The sequence below is a fragment of the Fukomys damarensis genome, unplaced genomic scaffold (assembly GCF_012274545.1).
Source record: "Fukomys damarensis isolate Sample0158 unplaced genomic scaffold, DMR_v1.0_HiC HiC_scaffold_19, whole genome shotgun sequence".
NCBI classification, from domain to species: Eukaryota; Metazoa; Chordata; class Mammalia; order Rodentia; family Bathyergidae; genus Fukomys; species Fukomys damarensis.
Window position 1 is genome coordinate 26,424,636 of NW_022900931.1, and position 23,426 is coordinate 26,448,061.

General features: G+C 46.7%; 1 protein-coding gene across 1 annotated transcript in view; it reads left to right on the forward strand.

The window, feature by feature from the left end:
* Nucleotides 1–23,426, forward strand: part of Vwf (von Willebrand factor) — a 110,161-nt gene that overhangs the window by 63,463 nt on the left and 23,272 nt on the right. The window contains exons 30-39 of the mRNA XM_033765953.1: nucleotides 867–983; nucleotides 1,074–1,214; nucleotides 1,502–1,645; nucleotides 3,270–3,434; nucleotides 4,840–4,883; nucleotides 5,172–5,349; nucleotides 16,471–16,691; nucleotides 17,846–18,038; nucleotides 18,229–18,570; nucleotides 20,737–20,936. Coding sequence (XP_033621844.1) covers nucleotides 867–983; nucleotides 1,074–1,214; nucleotides 1,502–1,645; nucleotides 3,270–3,434; nucleotides 4,840–4,883; nucleotides 5,172–5,349; nucleotides 16,471–16,691; nucleotides 17,846–18,038; nucleotides 18,229–18,570; nucleotides 20,737–20,936 — 1,745 coding nt within the window. The remainder of the gene's footprint in view (nucleotides 1–866; nucleotides 984–1,073; nucleotides 1,215–1,501; nucleotides 1,646–3,269; nucleotides 3,435–4,839; nucleotides 4,884–5,171; nucleotides 5,350–16,470; nucleotides 16,692–17,845; nucleotides 18,039–18,228; nucleotides 18,571–20,736; nucleotides 20,937–23,426) is intronic.

Below are 23,426 nucleotides of genomic sequence, written 5' to 3' on the forward strand. Positions count from 1 at the left end.
ACTCCAGCATTCGGCACACTCCCAAAAAACAGTTTGCTACCTTTCCTGCCGTTCACACTGCCTTCTTGACCAATGTGGCGTCCAGTCAGTTCCTAGTCCTTGAGCATTCTTATGTGGCATATTCAGGACCACCCCAGAATAACTTGTTCCTTTTAGTGTCTCTTGACCCTTATACTTAACCAGTATCTTTATTTTTATTTTTTTTAGTTTTTAATCAAAGCCATAGATTTTATTTAAATCCTATGATATAGTATTAGCATCACCTGCTCAGAGTCAGAATTTGTTCAGGCCAGAGCTTGTTTCCTCTCTGAGATCATAACTGTGGCCAAACATTAAAACGGGCACTGAACATTTACAGCTGGAGTTGCTCGTGGTACCTTTACCACCCTGTAATACCTGAGAGCAAACGAGGGAGGTGCTGCTGCTGTTCCATTTCTTTTTGACATCTTCCTATTTTACTGCTCCAGTGTTTCACCCACTTTTAGAAGGGCAGCAATTGTTACTGAGGAGTAGCGGTCTTCTGCTTTTATTTGTAGGCATTTAATTTTTTGGGTGGATTTTTCTAATGCCTCCAAAGCTGGCCATCCAGAAACATCTGTCCTTCCCTCCTCCCTGGCCCTGTATTTTTTTTTTTTTTTTTGGTGTCCGGGATTGAACTTGGGACCTTGTGCTTGTGAAGCAGGCAGTGGAACCACTGAGCTGAATCCCTGGCCCAGTACTATCTTGGTAACAAAAGCCTCTTCGCCTTGTGGAGCCATATGGTCAGGGGTGCCCTTGAGAACCTACTGAACCTGGTGTCCAGCCGCCCGGGCGGTGGCCAGCTGCTTGCAGCACCTGTGTGCTCACCGCCCTGGTCCTCTTCCCAGACTGCAGCCAGCCCGTGGATGTAGTCCTCCTCCTGGATGGCTCCTCCAGCGATCCAGCCTCTCACTTCGAGGACATGAAGAGTTTTGCCAAGGCTTTCATTTCAGAGGCTAACATCGGTGAGCAGGGCCCCTGGAGCAGCCGGGGAAGGAAGGGGCTCTTGGGGTCCACTTGGCCCCGAGTGACTTCTCCTTTCTCCTTCCTGTTAGGACCTCATCTCATGCAGGTGTCCGTGCTCCAGTATGGGAGTATCACCACCATTGACGTGCCATGGGACGTAGCCCAGCAGAAGGCACATTTACTGAGTCTCGTGGAACTCATGAGGCAGGAGGGAGGCCCCAGCTGGATAGGTAACCGGGGCGCCTTGGGCCAGGTGTGGGACCTGCGTTCCAATCCCCATTCTTGCCACAAATGGCTTACGTCCTTGCCGGTCACTTGATCCTTTGCTGGAGCTTCCTCTCCTGTGAAGTAAGGGGCCAGTGGCTCTTTCTGGTCTCCTCTGGATCCCACTGGGTTCCTCTGAGTCTCCAAATCATTCAGCTTTTGAACGACCTAAGGATCTGCCGTGGGATGGACCAATGGGCTGCATCACCTGCTCCTGTGCTCAGTACTGGTGTGGTGTGCTCTCCTCTCTTAGGGAAGGCATTGGCCTTTGCTGTGCGATACGTCACCTCCCAAGTCCATGGGGCCAGGTCTGCGGCCTCCAAGGCGGTGGTCATGCTGGTCACAGATGTCTCTGTGGACTCGGTGGACGCGGCAGCTCAGGCCGCCAGATCCAACCGTAAGTGTGCAGTGCACAGTCCCGAATCCTCTTGAGTACTAGAGGGGCAGGTGGTGGGGTCCAGGCCAATTTAAAATGTGCTCACACACAGTCTGGTTTCAAGCACCAGGTAGTTGTCAAACCTTTGTACTGTTGAGAGACCAAACAGTAAGAAATATGTGTCTGCACTCTGTGTCCCAGGTGATCACACCTCCACACTTTCCCTTTTTAGAGTGGTGTCCTTGTGAGACAGGAGGGGCTTGGCATGACTTTGATGTCACAGTTGAAGGGGAACGAGAAGGCGGTGGCAACTTCTGGTGCCAGGAGGGCGAGTAAATCAGGCTATCGATAAAATGAGCCAGCTGCTCCAGTCCTCGAGATAAGAAGGTGGCGTGGATGGGAATGGTGAAAAGGGTACAAGCCAAGGTGGCAACAGAGCTGACCAGGAAATGACCCTCACCTTCGTTACCATGCATTTCCAGAGTAAATCTCTACCCAGAGGAGGGACGAAGCTCATTTCAAAGCCCATTTTGGGTTATGTGCAAAAGCCTGTGCAGTAGCTAACTCCAAGCTGCCCAGAGATCCCTGCTCTTTATGAAAGATCCACAAATGATTAATGATATGCTGTTGAGGCCCTGCAAAATGAAATGTGTCCTTGTTGGGGGCCCTGTGTGGTGCAGCCTACTTCTCTTTCTTGGGGGTGCCGATGGCATAGCCGGCTTTGACTCTTTCCATAATAAAAATTCAAATGAAACTTTGAGCGATCAATTCATGCTGCTGCCTCAGTTTTACATTTCCATCATCACTGACACCAGGACCCATGCTAGCCAGTGATAACCCCGCCCTGTACCCCACCACCACTGTCACTCCCATCCTAGCCCCGCCACCCACCCCTGGATGACGGAGGCTGTCTGACGTGAGCCTTGGCTTCCACTCCTATCACTTGCAGTTCATTGTCATGTAGCAGCCAGAGCGCCCTTCACAATCCAAGTCAGCCCTGTCCTGCTCTGTGCCAGGCGTGGCTGGCTTTTCCTCTCCTTCAGAGGGTACAATAAGTCCTTACCATGGCCTACAAGGCTGTGTGCACCCCATGCCCCCTCTGTGGTGGTGCCTGGCTCGCCCAGCTCCAGCCGCTTGGTGCGTGTGCCTGGCCCTGGTCCTCACACCATCCTCTCTGCCTGGGATGATGCTTCTCTGACGGCCTCTTGGCTTCTTCTGTTCTCATTTCATGTCTGTATCAAATGCCGTCTCTTCACTGTACCCGGCTCTACCCACCGGACATGAAACAATAACCCCTCCCTAGCCCTGGGAAATCCAGTTCTTGGTATCCCTTTTTGTTTTCCCCAAACACTTACCCATGTCTCAAATACTTACTGACTTTTGCACGTCTGTTGTCTTTCTCTCCCCTGTGTGAGCTTTTTGAGGACAGGGCACAGGGACTTTTCCTGCTTGGTTCACTGCTCTGCCCCATGTCTTGGAACAGTATGAGCTCGTTAATGTTTGTTGGCTGAACGAGTGTGTGCCTTCTAGGCTTGGTCTGTGTGCCAGGCTGGGACACAGGCGGCCCCATACGGTGCCGGACATAGTGTCAGACCAGCCCACGGCATGCCCACTTGAGCACAGTCCTTTCCTTTGTGGTCCCCAGGAGTGACAGTGATCCCCATTGGAGTTGGGGACCGGTATGACCTGGGGCAGCTGAGGATCTTGGCGGGCCCAGAGGCCAGCTCCAGTTTGGTGCAGCTCCGCAGCGCAGAACAGCTCCCCGCCATGGTCAGTGCTGGCAGTTCCCTCTTCCAAAAGCTGTGCTTTGGTAAGTCTTCTAACATCCTGTACCCCCTCAAAAATCCATTAAGCCCAAGCAAAACCTAAAATCATAAACAAAAATTCCTTGCTAGAGATTCCAGGCTGTTCATGCCCAACATTGAACCTTGAGTGGAGATTATTATGGAGATCAGGGCCTTTGGGTTTCTGCCCATGGGACACATAGTGCAAACCTCCAGATCTACCAGGAAGTGTCTGCTCACAACCCTTCTTCCTCTCCAACTGTCTGCTTCCCCAGAGAGGATGAAAGGCAGAAGACGTAGAAGGCAACCCCAGCCCCACAGGGCACAGTCCCGTATTCTCTCTCTCGAGAGGACCACAGAGGGCTTCAGAATTAGGACTAGAGGATCGCACATCACAGGGCCATAGGTTAATTTGATTTTAGATTAGAAGTAAAAAAAAACACATGATTTTTTTGGACCTATTTGTATACATAAGGGGTGATCAAAATCTATGGCAAACATTTAAATTAAAAAATTGATTACAGCAACAGACACATTGCTATTAGTCCTCCCTCACATATACCCCCCATCAAACACCCTCACGCTGTCGCTTTGCCATGTTCCGAAGCAGTCCTGGAAGTCGTCTTTGGTGAGCGTCTTAATGAGCTGTGAGGAAAAGCATGGTGGACGCTGCTTCCTTGCGCCACCCAGCAGCAAGCAGGGCCCTGAACACGTACGCTGTGTCCTCATCCACCTGTTCACCAGACAGGGGTCCATTCAACAAGCATCTCCTCCCCAGAGCCAAAATGACCGTGGAAGGCAAACGCTCTGAAGGGATTCAGGACACCGAGGCAGCCAGGACAGCGCGACTAAACACGTGAAAAAAGCACCCCAGATGCCCCGGAAACGGGCAAGAGTGAAAAGATGAGTGTTTTCAAAGCGAAGGGGAGTCTTTGAGGAGCATGAATGGCAATGTAAATTTAAAACCTTTACCATATTTTTCCATCACCCCTTATATTCTTAGCATAATTAGCCATACATTAAAGCCTCCTTCGGCATTACTGCATTTCCTTCCTAGTGGTCACTATCCTGGCATAACCTTGAGCTGGATCCACTTCCAGTTCTCAGGGTCTTGCTTCATACATCCTCCTTCTTGAAAGTGCCTGTGTGTGACAGGAGCTAACGACTAGGATTGTTACAATGCATCCCTGCAAGAACATGGTATTGCTACCATCAGAATTATTGTCACAGTCACCGCAGGTTGTGTCTGAGGAATTGTACTGTTGACCTCTTTGCCTTAGGTCCCCTTGTCTCCACTGTGAAACCCACTTGGGTTCTTTTCAGGGTTGAGGTGCCCTCAGGGACGAGACTAGGCAGCCCGAGCAGAAATTGTGAACGGCCTGGAATGCCTGAGTGATGGGAGGGTATGAGGTCCTACTGTGTCTCTTTCAGGGTTTGCTAGAGTTTGCGTGGATGAGGATGGGAATGAGAAGAGGGTGAGTTGCTCTCTGATTACTTTGGAATACATGAGAAATGTGTTTGATGTCCCTTCTTTAGGAGTAATCTTTCCTCCTCTGGTCTTGGTCCCTCTTTTGTCTCTGTCCTGTGCTCCTGCTAACTCATCTGCTCTGGGAAGCCCACCTCTACATCCCCGATTCGGCTCCAGTCTCGGGCATAGCCCCTGGTGTCCAGTCCTACTCTCCAGGCCTGTGGCTGGGGCATGGATGAACTCAGCCTGGAATGCCTCATCCCGTTCCCTGACCTAACCTGCATTCCCTCTGCAGCCTGGGGACGTCTGGACTTTGCCAGATCAGTGCCACACAGTGACCTGCCTGCCGGATGGCCGGACCCTACTGCAGAGTCACCGGGTCAACTGCGACCAGGTGCCCAGGCCTTCATGCCCCAACAGCCAGTCCCCTATTCGGGTGGAAGAGATCTGCGGCTGCCGCTGGACCTGTCCCTGTGAGTCCTCTGTTACCCTGCCTGGCCTGTGTTTGAGGAACAGTGATCATCCTGGCTCTGCGGAGAGCTAACGCAGAAGCCTGCAGCCAGCCTGGAAGCTCCCTCTCCCTCCCGCTTCCTCCTGAGTGCACCCTGTCCACCCACACTCCTCACTTCTCTAAGCACCTTCGGGGTCACTGCTGTCTTTCTCTGTCTTTGGGAACCCCTCCCCAGCTAATGCTGGACAGGAAGAAGGATTGCTTTTCTGAGGTCGGTCAACACACAGATTCCACGAGTTTGAGCTTTACCAGTGGCAAGTGTTTCTGCTATACCTGTACCTGTAGGGGTGGGTGCGGCAGGTGTGACCAGGTGCTTGGTGTGAGAGGGGGACGAACCAAATCGTACAGGGTGGTGGGACATGGAGTAGATCTGATCGTGGGATTCCATCAAGACTGTGTTTTGTATCTCACTCTCTCTGGAGTTTATTTAGGGGGATGGGTTTCCCTGCTGGCCCAGGTGAGATCCTTCCAGACCTCATGCTGTTTGTTTATTCAGAAGGAAGTCAGGAGTCACTTAAATTAGTGCACAAAGTCCATTGCTAACCAAGTGAGAGTTAAGAGTTCTAACACCTCCCCAGGCCCAGGTGGGGCTGCTTGCCTCTAGGGCATGGGTGGGGCCAGCATCTCTAAGGTTGGGTGCAGGGAGAAGGACGCAGGCAGGAGGCTCTGAGGCTATGTGTTGAGAGCAGCCTGCCTCTCTTGCCAGCTGTCCTTAAAATTTCCCCCAAACTCCCTCGCTATGTTCCTCCGGGCTTTAAGAAGCAGCCTCTGTCCCTTGCTGAGCTATCGCTTCTCTCCCATGAAACCTCTGGCATCCCACCTCTTCTAGCCTCTTTCTCTTTTGGGGTCCCCCCTCCAGCAGAAGTTCTCTGGACAGCATCACTACTGATCCTTCTTTTTGTGGGTCCTGCATCTGTCCCCAGCATTCTAGGCCTCAGTCCCACCACAGAGACCAAACAAGCAAGTCTTTTTGCTTCCAAGGAGAGCAGGGACTCTCAGTTGCTGCCTGGCCACCTCTGACGATGGATTTCCCAGGCAGGTGCCATTTTCTGGTCCAGCTATTTCCATTCCTTCGTGGAATGCAGTCCCGTCTCCTGGCGTGGCTTCCTGGAGGCCCTGCTACCAGCCTGCGCTCTTGCGTGGCAGTCTGGGGTCTGCACAACATAGGAGCTGCTATCTTTATATAAAGCCCCTCAACGACCACCTGTCAACACCCCTTTAACGCCTCTGTACCCTCAGAATGAGTGAAGGCCTTTAGGTGTGGTAAAGCCAGATGTTGGCTATTTACAAAGATTTTAACTTAAAAATATTTAAAGTTTGAATACTTTCAGACTTACAAAATTTTATAAATACCACAAGGATTTCTTACATGCCTTTACCTGGTTGTGATTTACATAATCACAGTAAAATGATCAAAACTGGAAATTAGCAGAGGTAAGAACACAGTGGACCCTCAAGTTACAACCAGCCCAACGTTCGAACAACTTGGGTTAATGAGGTTAATGGAGGATTCATCTGTATCTTGTTATCTATAGTGTGAACCCAGGTAAACATCCAGATCTCAGCTGTACTGACTTAGTTACAAGTAGCCCTCGGGAGCAGATGGAGTTCGTAAGTCAAGGGTTCACTGTACTGCTGTCTTACAATCTGCCAACGGTTCTGCCAGTGCTCTTTGTGTCTGGGGTGAGGAGTCAGTCCAGAGTCACATTCCCTTCCCCCGCCATGTTCCCTTGAGCTCGTTAAGCAGTACCTTAGCCTGTCTTTTTACTCTGTTGCTGCTTGTGAAGAATACCAGCCAGCTGTTTTGAGACTGTCCTTTGACTTGGCTTAAATCCAGGCTGTCCGCTTTTTCAAGAACACCACAGGGGATGGGCTGTGCCTTCTGCTGTTGGTTTGCCCACTGTTGGCACTGTTGGTGCCACTCCGGGCGCTCGCTGGGGTAGATGGGGCTCACCAGGTCCTCCCTGTAAAGTTTTGCTGTTCCTCTTTGCATGCAGTGATTATCACGTGGAAAGGTATTTTAAGAGCCACAAAAATATACTTTTACCTACCGAGTTTTGCATCCACTGATGATACTTGGCTGAAATTTTTTTTGCTGTGGTGTTTGCCAAATAGAAATTTTCGATTTCCATCATCCCCTCCACATTTTTTGAGTTGGAACTGTATTGAAAGGAAGAAATTTTCCTTCTTACAATTAATTTATTTGTTCAACTAATTACTGTATCATATGGACACACGAATTCTTATTTTATCTGTGTGGTATATTCACACACTTACCAGCACTGAACACTGATGGCTGAGACCTGGCTGCTGGGAGACTGTTCAGCCCGGCTCCTGTGTTCTTTTGATGTATTTTCATTGCTTCCTTCCGCAGCGGGAAGCATGGCTGCCTCCATTCACTGTAAGTTCTCTTATGCTGGAACACACAAAACCTAGTTTCAGAATTGCTCATCCTCCCCTTCATGAAAAACAAATCTAGGAACTGGAGTCCCCTGTCGGTGTAGGGTTCTGTCTCTCAGCTAAGAAACTGTTTCCCAGAGTTACTTGGGTGCGTCCCGCCCCTCCCAGTCATCATCCACCCCTGTGGTCGTGCTGTACCCTTGACTTTGTTTCGTGTGCACTCCACGTGGGGCTCCCTTTTTCCTGTCTTTGTTTCTGGCACATAAAGTATGGGGATGGTTTAAATGTCCGAGCTTCGCAGGCACCTCAGAACTCTCCCCCTTGCCCTCTTCCCTCCATCTCCTCCATCCCACTCAGAACCCTGGGGTTACCAGTCCCGGGCACGTCTGGTTCATCTGTCCTGCAGTTCTCTCTCTAAAAACTAGCTCTGCCTTTCCCCCTTCAGAGCACATTCTGCAAATCATTCCAGGTGAATTCAAAGAATGCTTCTTAGTACTTTATTTTATGCCATGGCGATTTACCTCGTCCATGCATGTAGATTTAAGTTGTTTCCGATATTTTGCAATGACAAGCTGTGCTTCAGAAGTGACCATGAGTACACAAACTTCCCTGTGGCTGCAGGTGTGTCTTCATGCTCAATCCGAGAGGGGTGATTTGGGCTCACAGGTAGATGTGGGCACAGATCTATTCCAAAGGTAAGGGTTAGTTGTGCCAAACTGGAATCCCCTGCTTCTTTTCCATTCATGACAAATGAGCCTGTTTCCTCACGGTTTTGCCGATAGATGGTGTTATTATAGTTTTACTCCCTGCCAGTTTCTTACTTTTCAGGTGGGGAATGGTATCTCAGTGTACTTGATATGCATTTTTTTTTTTTTTTGCATATTGAACTCGGGTCCTTGTACTTGCGAGGCAGGGAGGCAGGTGGCGGAACCTCTGAGCTAAATCCCTGGCTCTGCATTTTTCTAATAGTGAGTGAGGTCAAACATCTTTTCATATGTTTAGTACCACTTTTTGTCTACTATGTGGACAGTCTTCTCATGTTTTCTCCTTTTAAGAACTGCGGTAGAATGTGTCACAGGGGTCTGCGCTCAGTAAACACCGTGCGTGTGTAGCACAGTGCTGGAAGCTGTACCACACTGTTGTGTGAGCAAATCTCTGGAGTGTTTCGCCTTGCATGGCTGTGACCCTCCCACTGAGCAGCCTCAAAATCATCACTGTCCCTTCTACTTCTGTGACTTTGACTCTGGTAGATCTTTGTGTGAGAGGGTTCATGCAGTTGTTGTTTTGCACGACTGACTTGTTTTCCTTGGCACAGTGCCCTCAGAGTTTGTCCTTGTTGTAGCAAATGAAAGAGTCATCTTGTTAAAGTCCTAACGACACACCACTGTCTTAGTCACCTTCTTGTCACTGGACAGAATCTCCAGCCCCCATCCCCTAAGGGAGCCTCATTTTGGCTCACGGCTTTTGTCCATGGTCTGCTGGCTCCAAGGCAGACACAGGATGGCGGAGGGGCCTGGAGGAGGAAAAGCTGCTCAACCCATGGCGGCCAGGAGGAGAGAGAGGAGGAGGAGGCCAGCCAAGAGCGCGCTTTTCCTGCTCGCTCCCTCCCAGTGACCACCTCCAACCATGCCCCTCCTCATAGCGCATTCTGCTGTTGGGCTCTTTAGAGGAGGAGCTCACAGATGGATACAGTGCTGTCGCGATCCTGTCACCTTTCAGACACATGAGGCTTTGGGAGACATTTTTATCTCAGCCCAAACAGCTATGCCATACATATACATCACATTTCTTTATCTATTTGTTGGTGCTCAAGTTGGTTGCTTTTATCTTCATTTTTTGGGGAGGTTTTGAGACAGTCTCACTATGTAGCCCAGGCTTATCTTGAACTCGAGTCTCAGCCTCCTGAGCCCTGGGATTATAGGTGTGCACCCCATGAATACCCAGAAGTGGAATTGCTGGGTTATTTGGTAATACTATTTTATGTATATTGGTACCAGGGATCGAACTTGGGTCCTTGCACTTGCAAGGCAGGTGGCACTGAGCTAAATCCCCGGCCGTATTTTTAATATTCCGAGAAGCCTCCTGACAGTTTTCCACTGTGGCTACATGATTTTACATTCCCATCAACACTGCTCAGAGGGAATGTGGTTTCTCCACATTCCCTCTAACACTTGTTATTTCTGTTTTTTATAAAATGGCCAACTTAACATGTCTGAAGTTACAACTCATTGCATTTTTATTTGCATATCCTTGATAATTAGTAATGTTAGATATTTTTCCATATACCAGTTGGCTCTTTGTGTATCTTCTTCAGAGATACACCCACTTAAGTTAAAAAAGAAAACTGTTCCAGCTTGCCTTGCAAGCACAAGTTCCTGAATTTGATCCCAAAATTTGTACCAAAAATAAACAAACACAAACCAAAAAACCTGTTCTAAAATCAAGTCAGTGTGTGTGTGTGTTTTGCTATTGAGTAGTAGGAATCCCTATATATTTTGTACACCAACTCTGTAATGAGTGTTGTTTTTTTTTTGAGACAGGGTCTCACTATGTAGTTGAGACTGACCTGGAACTCACTATGTAGCCCAGGCTGGTCTTGAACTCACAGCGATCCTCCTGTCTCAGCCTCCTGAGTGCTGGGATTACAGGCGTCCGCCACCACGCCTGGCTTCGAACGCATGGTTTGTGTTGTACTCATAAGTGGCATGTCCCCCAAAGCCTCATTTCCTCAGAGCGGAGCTTGTGGGAAGTGATTGGATTATGGGGGAGGCACAGCTGACCTGCTGTTAGGAGGTAGAGATTTGTTAGAAATTTTTTGCATAGAGGTCTTCAAAGTAGTCTTTTATAATATTTAAAAAATTCTATTTTAATGGTAAGTTTTGCTATTTCTTAACATATATCCATGCATTCTGTTTTGATTAACTCATGGTTTATCTTTGTGATGTTCTTTAAAAAATTTTAAAGAATTTATTGTTTACTTTTTTATTTTCTATTATTTTCTCCCTTTATCTTATTTTCTTCTTTGAATTTTCTTTGAGCTTACTATCTGTGTGCTTTTCCATTTTGTTGGAATTGAGAATTTCACTTTTTTCATTTTTACTTGTAGAAATGCTCAGTGCTGTGTATTTTCCTATGACACTTTAAATGCATCCCAGGGAGTGTGATGTATGATATTTTCATCATCATGGTGTCTTTTAGATTCTGTTAATATTAATTTACATTTCCCCTTTTCCTCAATATTTATACAGCACATATTAAAAATATCCAAGTGTGAAGGTCTTTCTTAAAAATAATAAAAAACCCCTTCTGATTTTATTGTGCTGAATTCAGAGAGCTGTTTGTAATAGATCTACTCTTGAAGGTGTACTCTGTATTATCAGGGGGTAGAGTTTGATATCTCCCTTTCCATTGTTAGAGCTAATGTTTTCTGATTTTTGTGGTCTAAGTCTTCTATACTCTTATTTTTTATCTGCTCTGAGAGTGGTTGTGTAAAATTCTCCTATTATCATTTTGTCAACCTGCATCTCCTATAGCTTTTGCTTCATGAAGATATTTTCCGTGTTAGCTGGCGCATTGGTATCTATAGTTGTTATATTATCATTGTTAATTCTAGCATTCCAAAGCATGCTAGTCATGTTTGAAAATTTTTTTGTTTGCTAGAATTCTGCTTTGTCTGCTCTCCAATCTTTATCCTCATTTGCTTATTGCCTGATATCTTTTACTGTAGCCTTTCTGAGTTTTAGACACAATATGTCCCTTGTATGCAGCAAGTAGTTGGATCTTGCTTTTGAGCCAAATTGGAAAACTTGCTAGTTTAGTAAATGAGTTAAGCTTATTATATTTGATCTTGATGCCTTTACTTTTTGCAATTTTTGTTATATTTTATTTCATTCCTTTCTATAGTGAAATTGCCTTGTAATCTTCATGTGGTTAACATTTAATCTTCATCTTCATAATTTAAAGTAACAAAGTATATTTTAGTTTAATTTTTTGGTAGAAATGGAAAGTAAAAGAAGGTGGGGAGTGAAACTGCTCTGCCCAGTGGGAGCTCAGAGAAGATTCTGGGCAAGGTTATCTTTTTGTGCTTCTGATCTTGTTTTATAGATACAATTATCATATTGATATGTGGATGTTTTTACATAGCTGTCAGCATTGTTTATTAAGCTGCTTAGGTGTTGATTACGTAGGAGAAGTGCCCCGCAAAGCCCACCTTGTTCATATTCTTCATAACATTTTACTTTAGAAATGTTTTGTCATCTTGGATATCGTTCACTCTTCCTGAAATATCCGGGCAGTTTTTATTCAATTATTATAGTTTTATTTCCAGAAGTTCCATGTGATTTTATTTCAAAAGTGCATAGTAATAAGCATTGATAGTCTGTTTTTTCTTGTTTTCATTCTCTATTTTAATTAAAAATAAACTTAGTAGTTAAGATCTTACATTTTATAAAATTTACATATATTGTATCTTTCAACTTATGATTGTTCTAATTTTTCCTATCAGTTTTAGTTTCTTGCTTTCCTCTATATTTTTAAATTAGTGCTTATACAGGGTCATGGTTTCATCTTGTTATCTCGATCTATGTGTATAACATGCTTTGGTCATTTTTCCTCTCCCATTGCTCCCCTTCTCCCTTTTCTTCCTCTATCACCCACCTATTTCCTCCTCTTTAAGAATGTCTTTTGACTTTTCTGCCACCACTACTTCTTCCTCTCCTTCTCCTCTTCCTCCTTTTTCCTTCTCTTCTTCTATTTTTCATGTAAAAGAACACACAGTATTTAACTTTCTGAGTCGGGCTTATTCACTGAACATGATGGCCTCTGGTCCCATCCATTTTCCCGTAAATGACATGACACCATTCTTCTTTATGGCTGAGTAATACTCCACCATGTATATATGCTATATTTTTATCCATTCATCTGTTGATGGGCATCAAAACTGTTTCCACTCTAACTGTTGTGAATTGTGTTGAAATGAATATGGGTATGCAGGTATTCCTGTATTATGCTGTCTTTAATTCTTTGGGAATGTACCCAGAAGTGGTATAGCTGGATCAAATAATGTCTCTATTTTAGTCTTTTGAGGAGACTTTTCACTGATTTTTGTAGTGGTTGTACTAACTTACATTCTTATCAACAGTGTGAATGCATTCCTTTTCCTATATTCTCAACAGCATTTACTGTTTTGTTTTTGTTTCTGATTTTTTATTCTTAATGATAGCCATCTGACCAGGTTGAGTGAAAATCTTTGCAGTTTTGATTTGTAATCCTGAAGTGGCTACATGTCTTGGTTACTTTTCTCATTGCTAAGACAAAATACCCAACACCCAAAGTTAAAGGAAGAAAGGTTTATTCAGCTCATAGTCGTAGAGGTCTCAGTCCATGCATAGGCAGCTGGCTCCAAGGCAGGGTTGTGTGGCAGAGGAGAAACAGTTCATGGCAGACAGCAAGCAAAAGGCAGCAAGACACAAGAACGTGACAAGCAACAAGCCCTGACCACAGCTCTTTCTGCCCCTTTGTCTCCCCCAGGCTACCTGCCCGTACGGTGGCTGTGCTCACACCCTTAATTCTAGCATCACACCGTGAATCAATCCCAGCTCACATCCTGATCCCAGCAGCACAAACCCTAGAGCTGGCCACCTCCAAAAAGCCCCACCTATGACCACATGAAGCTTTGGGGGACATCTAGATTCCAGCCATGACACTAAAGACGGTGGACATTTTTTCGTATACTTAGTGGCCATTTTTACTTCTTTTGGGAAGTGTCTATTTGATTCATTTGCCCATTTACTGATTGGTTTCTTTGGTGTCATGTTTTTTGAATTGTTTATATGTTCTAGATATTAATCCTTTGTGAGAGAGTAGCTGGCAAAGATATTCTTCCATTCTATAGTCTGTTCGTTTCCCTTTGTTGACTGTTTCCTTTGCTGCACAGAAGTCACTTTTATGCTTAGATAACAGCCACCTTTTTGATGACAGTTTTAGAGTTGTTCTATGCTTCCTTCTTTCCTCTCTTCTCCTTATCATTTTTTGTGAATTTATAACTGTGTCCCCTTGCTCAGGACAGAGGTGGGTAAAGAATAAGTGATTGCCTCCTGGGATTCAGTGTATTTTCTCTTCATACTTTATCTACAGTTATTTTAAAGTTTGGGTATTCTCTGTTTTTTTGGTTAAGCAGAAGGCATGCTTTTTGCACCATAGTTTGATTTGTTCTTATTGTTCTAGTTGTGTTTGGAGGATGTGTGGAGAGATGTTGACCTAAATAGTCATTCTTGTATTTGGCTCTCTGGATCTCTTTCTTTCTTCTTCCTTCCAGTGCTTGGGATTGAACCCAGATCTTCAAGCATGCTAGGTGAGAGGTACACTGAGCTGTAACCCAGCTCCTGGATATCTGTGTGGATATTTGAATGGTGGTCTCTCAGTTCTCTTCAGTGTCTGGTATCCATCACATTTTGACACTCAGCCAAAAGTTTTGATAGAATATTCTGTCAGCGATTTTCTATTGTCATTTAGAAAGATAGTGAGTAGGAAGACATAGAGGAAAGGAGAGATAAGATAAAATAATGTCAGGAGATGTTTATGAGTGGTATACTTTACTCTGTGATAATATTTTATTATGTGATTCTTGTGTATAAATTTTAAAATTGGTTCAGTTAAGTTTTTACATATCTTGGGCATGGGCATGCGTTAATATATATGCCGCTCATTAAAATTGACCAGTAAACTAGATCACAATGTGATGACTCGTTAGGCAGTAACTCAGTATTACAGGCACAAAGGAGACTCAGGTTCTAGTACACCTGAAGCACAGAAATTCTATCACAAAAAATTATTAAATGCCTGTTGTGGATTTAGTTTATTCTTAAGATTTATAGATCTATTTATTAAATGTACACATGCGTGTAATACACTATTAGGTAGGCTTTTACTTTTTATTACTGCTAATTTTCACAATAATCCCCAAAGGTGGCTGCCATAATCCTGTTATGCAGAAGAGCTAGGAGAAGATGATCGAAGTTTGTTAATTTATCCAAGGTCAAAGGGGGAGCAAGTGGGAGAGTAGAATTCACATCTGAGCCTCTGGGGCTCTGAAGTATACATTCCATGCTCACAGTTGACCTGATGGTGGGCAGAACCACTTTCATTAGCTTTGTAAGTGTGAGCTAAACCATTTCTTTGGCTTGCCATTGATCACATTCTTAAGGTAGTTGAGGTTGACTCATTTGTTAACTTGAAAATATTAACAGCTAAAGTATTGAGGATTGTGTTAGTCTTCAACAAAGTACCTGAGATAATCAGTTTAAAAAGAGGAAAGATTTATTTTGGCTCACAGATTTCAGTCCACAGTTGGTTGGTCCTATTGCTTTTGGGCCTGTGGCGAAACAGAATATGGCTGGAGCATGTGTTGGAAGAGGCTGTTTGCTTTATGGAAGCCAGGAAGCAAAGAGAGAGGAAAGGACCCATGTCCCAGTATCACCTCAAGGCCATGCCCCAAATGACCTATTTACTCCCACCAGGCCCCACCTTTTAAAGGTTCCGCCACCTGTCAATGGCACCACAGACCAGGGACCAAGCTTTCAACACATGGTCTTTGGGAGACACTTATCCCAACCATAAATGGAATCATGTGCAGCAACTGCCAGCAGGCCAGAAACATTCAGTCCTGTCACTTAGAAATGACCAAATGCTCAAGGAACTGGGGGCTTTGGAGTGGAAGAACTTTTGGCGAGGCCACTCAGCATTGAGGAAGGGTGCATCCGTACGTGCGACCTGTCTGTGGCTGTGCTACCTGGACAGTTTCCATGTAGGCACAGGAGTCCCAGGCCTAGCAAGGAGGGAAGGACACTGGTGTGGCCTCTGCTCCGCTGAGTCTGCTGCTTGGTTCTTGGGCTTTTGTTTTCCTGCCCCCGCAGACGTCATTGTAGTTTGTCTGGGAAGCTTGTCTCCAACTCCACAGAGGTCCAAGGTTAGCTTTCGAGTTATTGGTGGCAGTGGTACCTTCAAAGTGGGAAATTTTACCTGATCATCTTGTATAGCTACAAAATGATTAGTATTCACAAGTGGTGCTTTCAGAGAAACCTTGAGAATTTGTTAATCGTGTGACTGAGTGAGGGTCAAATGTGGGAAGCTCTGAGACCCAACCATTTGTCTTGGCACAGGAAGTATTTATCTTGTGCAATCTCTTAAGGGACTAAGTCCACACAGCCCCCGCACCATTAGTCACTTGGCCGCTGAATGGACACACATGTTGTTAGGTGAGTTTTCTTCACAATGAGATCATAAGTTCATAACCTGCTTAGCTCCTCATGATTTCCACGAGTCATAGCACCCCTGGAACTTAGCTTTGTTTCCTGGGCCAAAGCATCCCCAATGGAGTGGATCATTCACTTTTGCATATGCACATTTTTTTGAAGTGTGGTTCTACAACTTGCCACGTTTCTATGGAATAGTTTTCCTTCTAAACCTTCTCCAGGAAAACATTTAATGGCCACGTGTTGCTCACTTAGCCCTCTCTACCTCGCAGTCTAATTTGTAATGAGGAAGGGATTAGGCTCTAGGACCTCCAGGGGCTTGTGCAGGCCAGGCTGTAGCGGTTGGGGCACAGGCTGGTCACTGCGCTCTCCGCGTGATGCAGGATGGAGTTGCGGACAATATCACCTCCGCCCTGCTGTTCCCCATCCAGGTGTGTGCACGGGCAGCTCCACTCGGCACATCGTGACCTTCGATGGGCAGAACTTCAGGCTGACGGGCAGCTGTTCCTATGTCCTGTTTCAAAACAAAGAGCAAGATCTGGAGGTGATTCTGCACAACAGTGCTTGCGGCCCTGGGTCGACACCAACCTGCATGAAGTCCATTGAAGTGAAGCACGGCGGCCTCTCAGTGGAGCTGCACAGCGACATGGAGGTGAGAGGTGCTTCCCTAGGCTCCCTGGGCTGTGACTCGTCAGCGAAGCCACACGGAGCTGGTGGCCACCGGTTTCAGCTGCTGCTGCTGTTAGGGACTCAGTCTTCTGCCTGCTTGTGGAGCGCCACCTTCTTTTGAGAGGTTTATTGCTGTTCCCTCGTCTTGGCTTCATTTCCTGTTGTTCTGGGCTCAGATTTGGAAGAGTGAGTCAATTTTAGATAGCATTAAATTATGAATTTAGTGCCAGTTTCTGGCATTGGTAGGGAACTGGGGCTGGCACCACGGGCTGCTTCCTGGTAGGCATTATGAGCCCAGTGCTTGAGGCCTGTGAGCTTTCCAAAGGGAAATATTTAGGCCCTAAATCAGGGCCTTTGAAAATATTTAGGGTCTCAACAAAATGTATGGCTCCAAAGTTTGAAAAGGAAACTGCCAAAGTGATATAAATAAATGTTTGATTAAATGTTTACAAAAGGTTACATTATGCCAACTTCTATACTTGTTCATTTAGAAATCATAAATATTTCATTGCATGAAAACAACTTGTAGGCGAGATTTTCTCACTTTACAAGAATTCCTGAATATGAACAATAATTGCTGAAAAACTATAGCTAGTCACACAGTAAATGAGTAACTCATAGCCAAAATATTAAAATCAAAGTGATAAAAAACCCTTCCAAAATTCGGACAGCAAAACTTACAGTCATCACAGGATGTGAGCACATTTAAATATGCTCAATATGATACATGGCCGGGCCTCGGAAGAAAGAGTTTCTAGGAAGACACACGTGCAAACAGGAAGAACTGAAGGGGTCCTGCTTGATGCTCCCAGGGACCCTTCCTGATGAGACCGCAAAATGGCAACTTTCCCAGCCTGTCCTGAAGGGGGCGCCCTTCCCCTTCGAGTCACACAGATTCCAGGTTCCTGAACCCCTGGGCTGCCGAGCTCCAGGTGCATGGCTGTCTACACAGTCTTCTGCCAATCTGTTCTGTCAAGCTCTCCTGTGAAGCCCCTTTATTTTTAGAAGAGCTGCTGACAAGCATCGGGGCTCGTGGTTGAATATGAAGAATGTACAGACAGTCAGATCTTCCACAAGAGGCTGAGAGCGAAGTTCCAGGACTCTTAATTTCTAGCCCTGCTTTTTCTTTTTGGACAGGTGGCAGTGAATGGGAGACTGGTCCCTGTCCCATACATGGGCGGGAACATGGAAGTCAGCGTCTACGGCACCATCATGTATGAGGCCAGGTTCAACCATCTTGGCCACATCTTCACATTCACACCACAAAACAATGAGTTCCAACTTCAGCTCAGCCCCAAGACCTTTGCTTCAAAGATGTATGGTCTCTGTGGTAAGAGCACTGTCTCCACTCTTGCCATCCCCACTTGTAAATTGTGCTGTGGAGTCTCAGGAGTCTTGGGTGGTGTATTTCTGGGCCTGGTAGCAAGGTATAGACCTGGGTGGGGATGAAGACGGGTCAACTGTTGGGCACCAGTGGTTGGCACTTAGGGTGCCAGCTGAGACTTTCCTTGTGTCTCTAGGGATCTGTGATGAGAATGGGGCCAATGACTTCATGCTGAGGAATGGCTCAGTCACCACTGACTGGAAAACGCTCATCCAGGAATGGACGGTGCAGCGGCCAGGCCAGATCTGCCAGCCAGTGCCTGAGGAGCTGTGTCCTGTCTCTGGCAGCTCCCACTGCCAGGTGCTCCTCTCGGCAGTATTTTCTGAGTGCCACAAGGTTCTTTCTCCGGCCACATTTTATGCCATCTGCCAGCAGGATGGTTGTCAGCAGGAGCGAGCGTGTGAGGTGATTGCCTCCTATGCCCACCTCTGTCGGACCAATGGTGTTTGTGTTGACTGGAGGACGGCTGAGTTCTGTGGTAGGTCCCCACGCATGTTCCTGAAGTCCTGCAGACCAACTAACTGTGGGCTCACTCAACCTCCATTCTCTATCTGCCTAATGAAGACTAACATCCTTATATTCCTATAACCTATGATTCTTGTTAGGACCTAATAAGATGGTAGATATATAAATACTTTGACCATATTTCTATGTAAATCAAAGCACAACCCATTTCTATACAAACGTAAATTTAATGTATTAGGCATATGGGCATCAGCAAAGTTCTGTGTAACCCGTCACACTGAATTTGCAGTTCTGCCAAGCTGTAGCCAAAGCTCACAGGGTAGGCTGTGCCCGGGCAGGATTTCAAAGTGCAAGTGGAATTTTGCCCTTAGATTACAAGAATTTGTTTGTATCAGTCAGTTTCCCATTGCTGGAACAAAATATTCAACAATTTAAAGGAGGAGAGGCTTATGGGCCCACGGCTTCAGTGGGTTCAGTCCACAGTCGGCGGGCTCCAAGGCAGCCCCAGCATGGTGGGAGGGCCTGGAGGAGGAGGGCTGCTCACCCCACGGCAGTCAGGCATTGCAAACACAAGGGAGGAGCTGGGAACAATACACCCTTCCCGGTCATACCCCTCGTCCTAATAGCGCACTCAGCTTTGAGCTCCACTGATGAGCACAGCCCGCCCCCCACAATCCACTCACCTTCCAAACCCCACCTCTGAACACATGAGACTTTGGGGGGCGTTTTAGATCTAAATCATCACACTACTCAATTATAAATACCCCGGGATCGCTAGTGTTGATGTTGCTCCCTTAAAGTAAGCATTTGAACTGAGAGGTGACAGTTATTTATTATTTAAAATGTGGAGAATATCAAACCGAGTCACATTCGGGTCCTACATTCAAAGGAGCTGGAGTGACAAGATCTTGAGCAGCCTCATTCTACAGCAAATATAATTGCGGACTTTTTTTGTGGTACTGAGGATTGAACCTAGGGCCTTCAGACTGAGCTACATTTCCCCGCCACCCACCTTTTTAAAGTTTTAAATAAAAATTTGTCTATGGAGACAGGGTCTTGCTAAAGTAGCTCAGGGTGAGCTTGAACTCGTGATCCTCCTGCCTTGGCTGGATGCGAGGGGATTAAAGGAGTGAGGAGTGTGGGGATTAAAGGTATGAGCCATCTGTTCAGCTAACTGCTGACTTTTTTTTGATGGACATCAGTGTGTACAAGTGTGCTGGAGTCTCCAGTTCATTATCACAGTTTCAGCAGCTCTAACCCAAGTCTGGAGGCTCAGCTGGCTGAGACTGGCTGCTGTCTTGGTCCTCCTGCCCACAGTTTCTGCACTGTAGAACAAGAGCATCGCACAGAGTGCCCCTGGGTTCCTCTGAGCTCTGATTCTGAGTCTGGTGGATGCTTCTCTCTCCTCCAACCCACTGGAGACCCAGGGGCCTGTATCATTGTCTGAGCTACGGCCCTGATTTCCTGTGTACATCCTGGCTATTTCCTGTGCAAACAGAGAAGATACCCTGTGCTTCAAATCCTTAGAAACTTTCTTTTCTACCATGAGCATGTGAGGAAGTTGCCACGCAGGGTCCGAATGGAGAAGTGAATCCCTTTGTAGCCTCTCTCCTGAGGCAAGTCTTCCTCACTGTGGATTCTTAAATACTTAAGTTTAAGATGATTTGAAAGCATCAATACATCTGTGCTCCAAAGAGAAACACAACAACCTGAGAAGGACACATGGGGTCCTGAAACTGGTGATGACCACAATTCTCTGCTGGGCAGAGGAGCAGAGGGAGGAGGGTTAGCTGGCTCTGGCCTCACCTGGATGGAGTCCTTTTACTCATGGTTTAGGACAGACCTCTGGATATCAAATGCATGTTCCAGGCAGCAGCTGGGGAAGGAAGGACAGGGGACAAAGGACTCATCTTCAGCAAATGACTTTGGAGGCTGTCAAAGGATATTACACTTCCTCTCACAGTTCATTGGCCAGAACTCAGTTATGTGACCATGCTCAGGTGTAAAAGGGGTTAGAAAATGTGGCCCTTATCTGGTGCTGTGTGCCCAGCTGTGGGCTCCATTTCTGTGAAGATGAGGAGGATGACGGTGGAAAGATGGCTATCTCTGCCCTAGCCAATGTCCCATGATCCACCGTCCTGCGTCAGCCGCGCTCCTATTCCCCTCCTTCCGTCCACAGCAATGTCCTGCCCGCCGTTCCTGGTGTACAGCCACTGCGAGCGTGGCTGTCCCCGGCAGTGTGACGGCAACACCACCTCCTGTGGGGGGCACCCCTCTGAAGGTTGCTTCTGCCCCCCACACCACGCCCTGTTGGAAGGCAGCTGCGTCCCCGAGGAGGCCTGCATGGAGTGCACTGGAGAGGACAGAGCCCGGCACCAGGTAAGAGCCCTGCCCCTCACCTCCGGCTCGGCCTCCTCCAACTCTTGCCGTAGTGTTGACGCTTCAGGGGACTGCTGGGGGCTTGGAGCTAGTCCTGCACGGTGGCTTTGGAGCCCATAGATCTTGGGTCTGTCATATGTTAGCTGTGAGATCACACACCGAAGTGTTACGGTCACATTATTACTATTATTTTCATTATCATACCTACCTACATAGAACGATACAGGCAGTAAAGGGAAATAATGCATTAGGTGGTGGTCCCTGCCATGACTGAGATATCCTGTGGGTCCTGATTATGCCAGCCACTATCTATTCATTTTCTTCCTGTTTTTCAAAGGCATCTTTTGCAAAAGTGACTTGTGGCTGAGCAAGCTTAAAGGACTCCAGCTTAACAGAGTTAAGCCAATTCTTTCATTGCACCACGATTTAGCACTTTTACTGTACTAATGCACATTGCACATATTTAAGAAGAGTATTGTTACTTCTGCTACCTATTTGACCATGGCACGTGCCTGTATATGATTCCTTTGTGGTAGAATTCTACAGACTATACTAGGGTATACTACGTTACTCATATACTCACAAGAACTCTATGAAGAACTGAGGCTTAAAGAGTCAGTGATCTGCCTGTGGATAGTCCGTAAGAGATGGAGTTGGATGCCGGACTGAGAATTTGAAGTCCCCCTGAGCAGAAGATCTTGCTCTTTCTAGCATAAACAACCACTGCCCTGTGCTGTATCTTCTTTGGGTGGATTTGCTTGGGGTTTACTGGGCTGTCAATACTTTCAGCTTTTTCAGAGTTAATGAAGTGCTCTGAAAGGGTCTACAGTGGCAGTCTCCTCTCCCACATGGGTCCATGTATATCTTGGGGTCTCTCTTTGTGCAGACCTCTCTGTGCTTCTCCCCACCAGTGACACTACCGAGCACAGCATGGTGGATGTAGGAGACTGTGTGGCTTCTAGGAAGGAAAATGTTCCACGAGTGTGGGCCACACTCAAGACCTGGCATTTCTGGTGTCACCATGGGGACCTCTGTCACTTAGTGGGTGACGCTGGTGGTTTACGCTTGCATTTAATTACAACTGGGAGAGCTGGTGGTAAGGCCAGCCCGCCAATCCACAGAGCAGAATGATGGGAATGACAGCTCCTGTCACTCCATTATTCGTGCCCGACCGAGTAAGCCAGGAGACAGGGCATTTTACTTGCAGCTCCCCAAGATCTGAGAATCACACCTCCGAGGTGAGAAGATGGAGGTGCAGATGGCCCGCAGTGACAAGGCTGGGATAGCTGCTCATAGCACTAGCTCCCCGAGTGTCCTGGCTCGTGTGACCTCAGTCAGTGGAGCCGAGATCGGAACTCTGGGTGAGCTGGATGTTCTGTCAGTGCCAGCATCTGCTGTTGGGTCGTATCTGCTCCGCTGTCGCTGTGGGGAGTCACCCTGGTGCCCCACTTGTTCTTACTGTGGGATAGCTGGGCTGGGAGGGATGCCAGCCAAACTGCACTGCACATTTCAAGTTGCCAAATTAAATGATAGCCTGTACCATAGTGTTCCCCAAATGAGGCGATGGAGCCCCACTTTCCCCTCCTGATTTGTGGTTCTCTGGTCTCCTGCAGGGCTCAAGCACTGTGTGGGGTTGGCATAGGGTGCCAGCGCCCAGGTCATTCCAGGCCGACTTCACCTCTGGTCGTGAAGTGCTCCCATTCAGAGTGAGGCGGAAAGGGTCTCTGCCCTGTTTCTTGGCGTTCTGCGAGGAAACGTGAGCTTATTTGCAAGGTGCTTCTGGCCTGGAGGGTGTCAGGCGTCTGTCGTGCCCAGAAAGCGGGAAGCTTGTGAATTTTACCTTAGTGTCTTCAAGTCTCCAACGCCGTCCCTGGCCTCTTTGGCTCTGCTTCTCCTTTTTGCTGCTCTCCTCATGCTCAGCCCAGCACATTCGAAAAGGCATTCAAGTTGTACAAGGAATCCGTCCAAATAGCGCAATACTCTGGATGCTGGGATGCTCTTATAAATATAGTGAAAAAACTCAAGTAACATGAAATGAATCACAAACTTGGTAGAGAGCACAGCCAGTTTTAGTAATTCAGCAAACATAGTTTAAATGGTTGAAAACAAATATCTTATCCAGCCACCTGCATTTTCAACTTCTCTTTTCAAAGCAGAGACAGAACAAAAATCTAATATAAAGAACATTTTCATTAAATGCATTTTTAAACTGGAAAATAAAGCCCAGAAAGATCTTCCTTCAGGGAAATAAACCAGGGTATAAATCTATTGTCCTTCCTTTGGAGGGGCAAAATATTTACCAGTTTCCATAGCTCTTGTTTACCTCAGAGTGCACTCTGACGATGGAGCGCTCCCTTGGGCTCCGAGGGTCCCAGGGCCGCCAGCCGTGCCCGTCCTTGTGGGATCGGGTGGGCTTTACACTTCCGTCCGACCCTCTGCCGGGGGCCTGGGGCCGGCTCCTGATCTCTGTGGGTCTCTGGAGACCCCCCC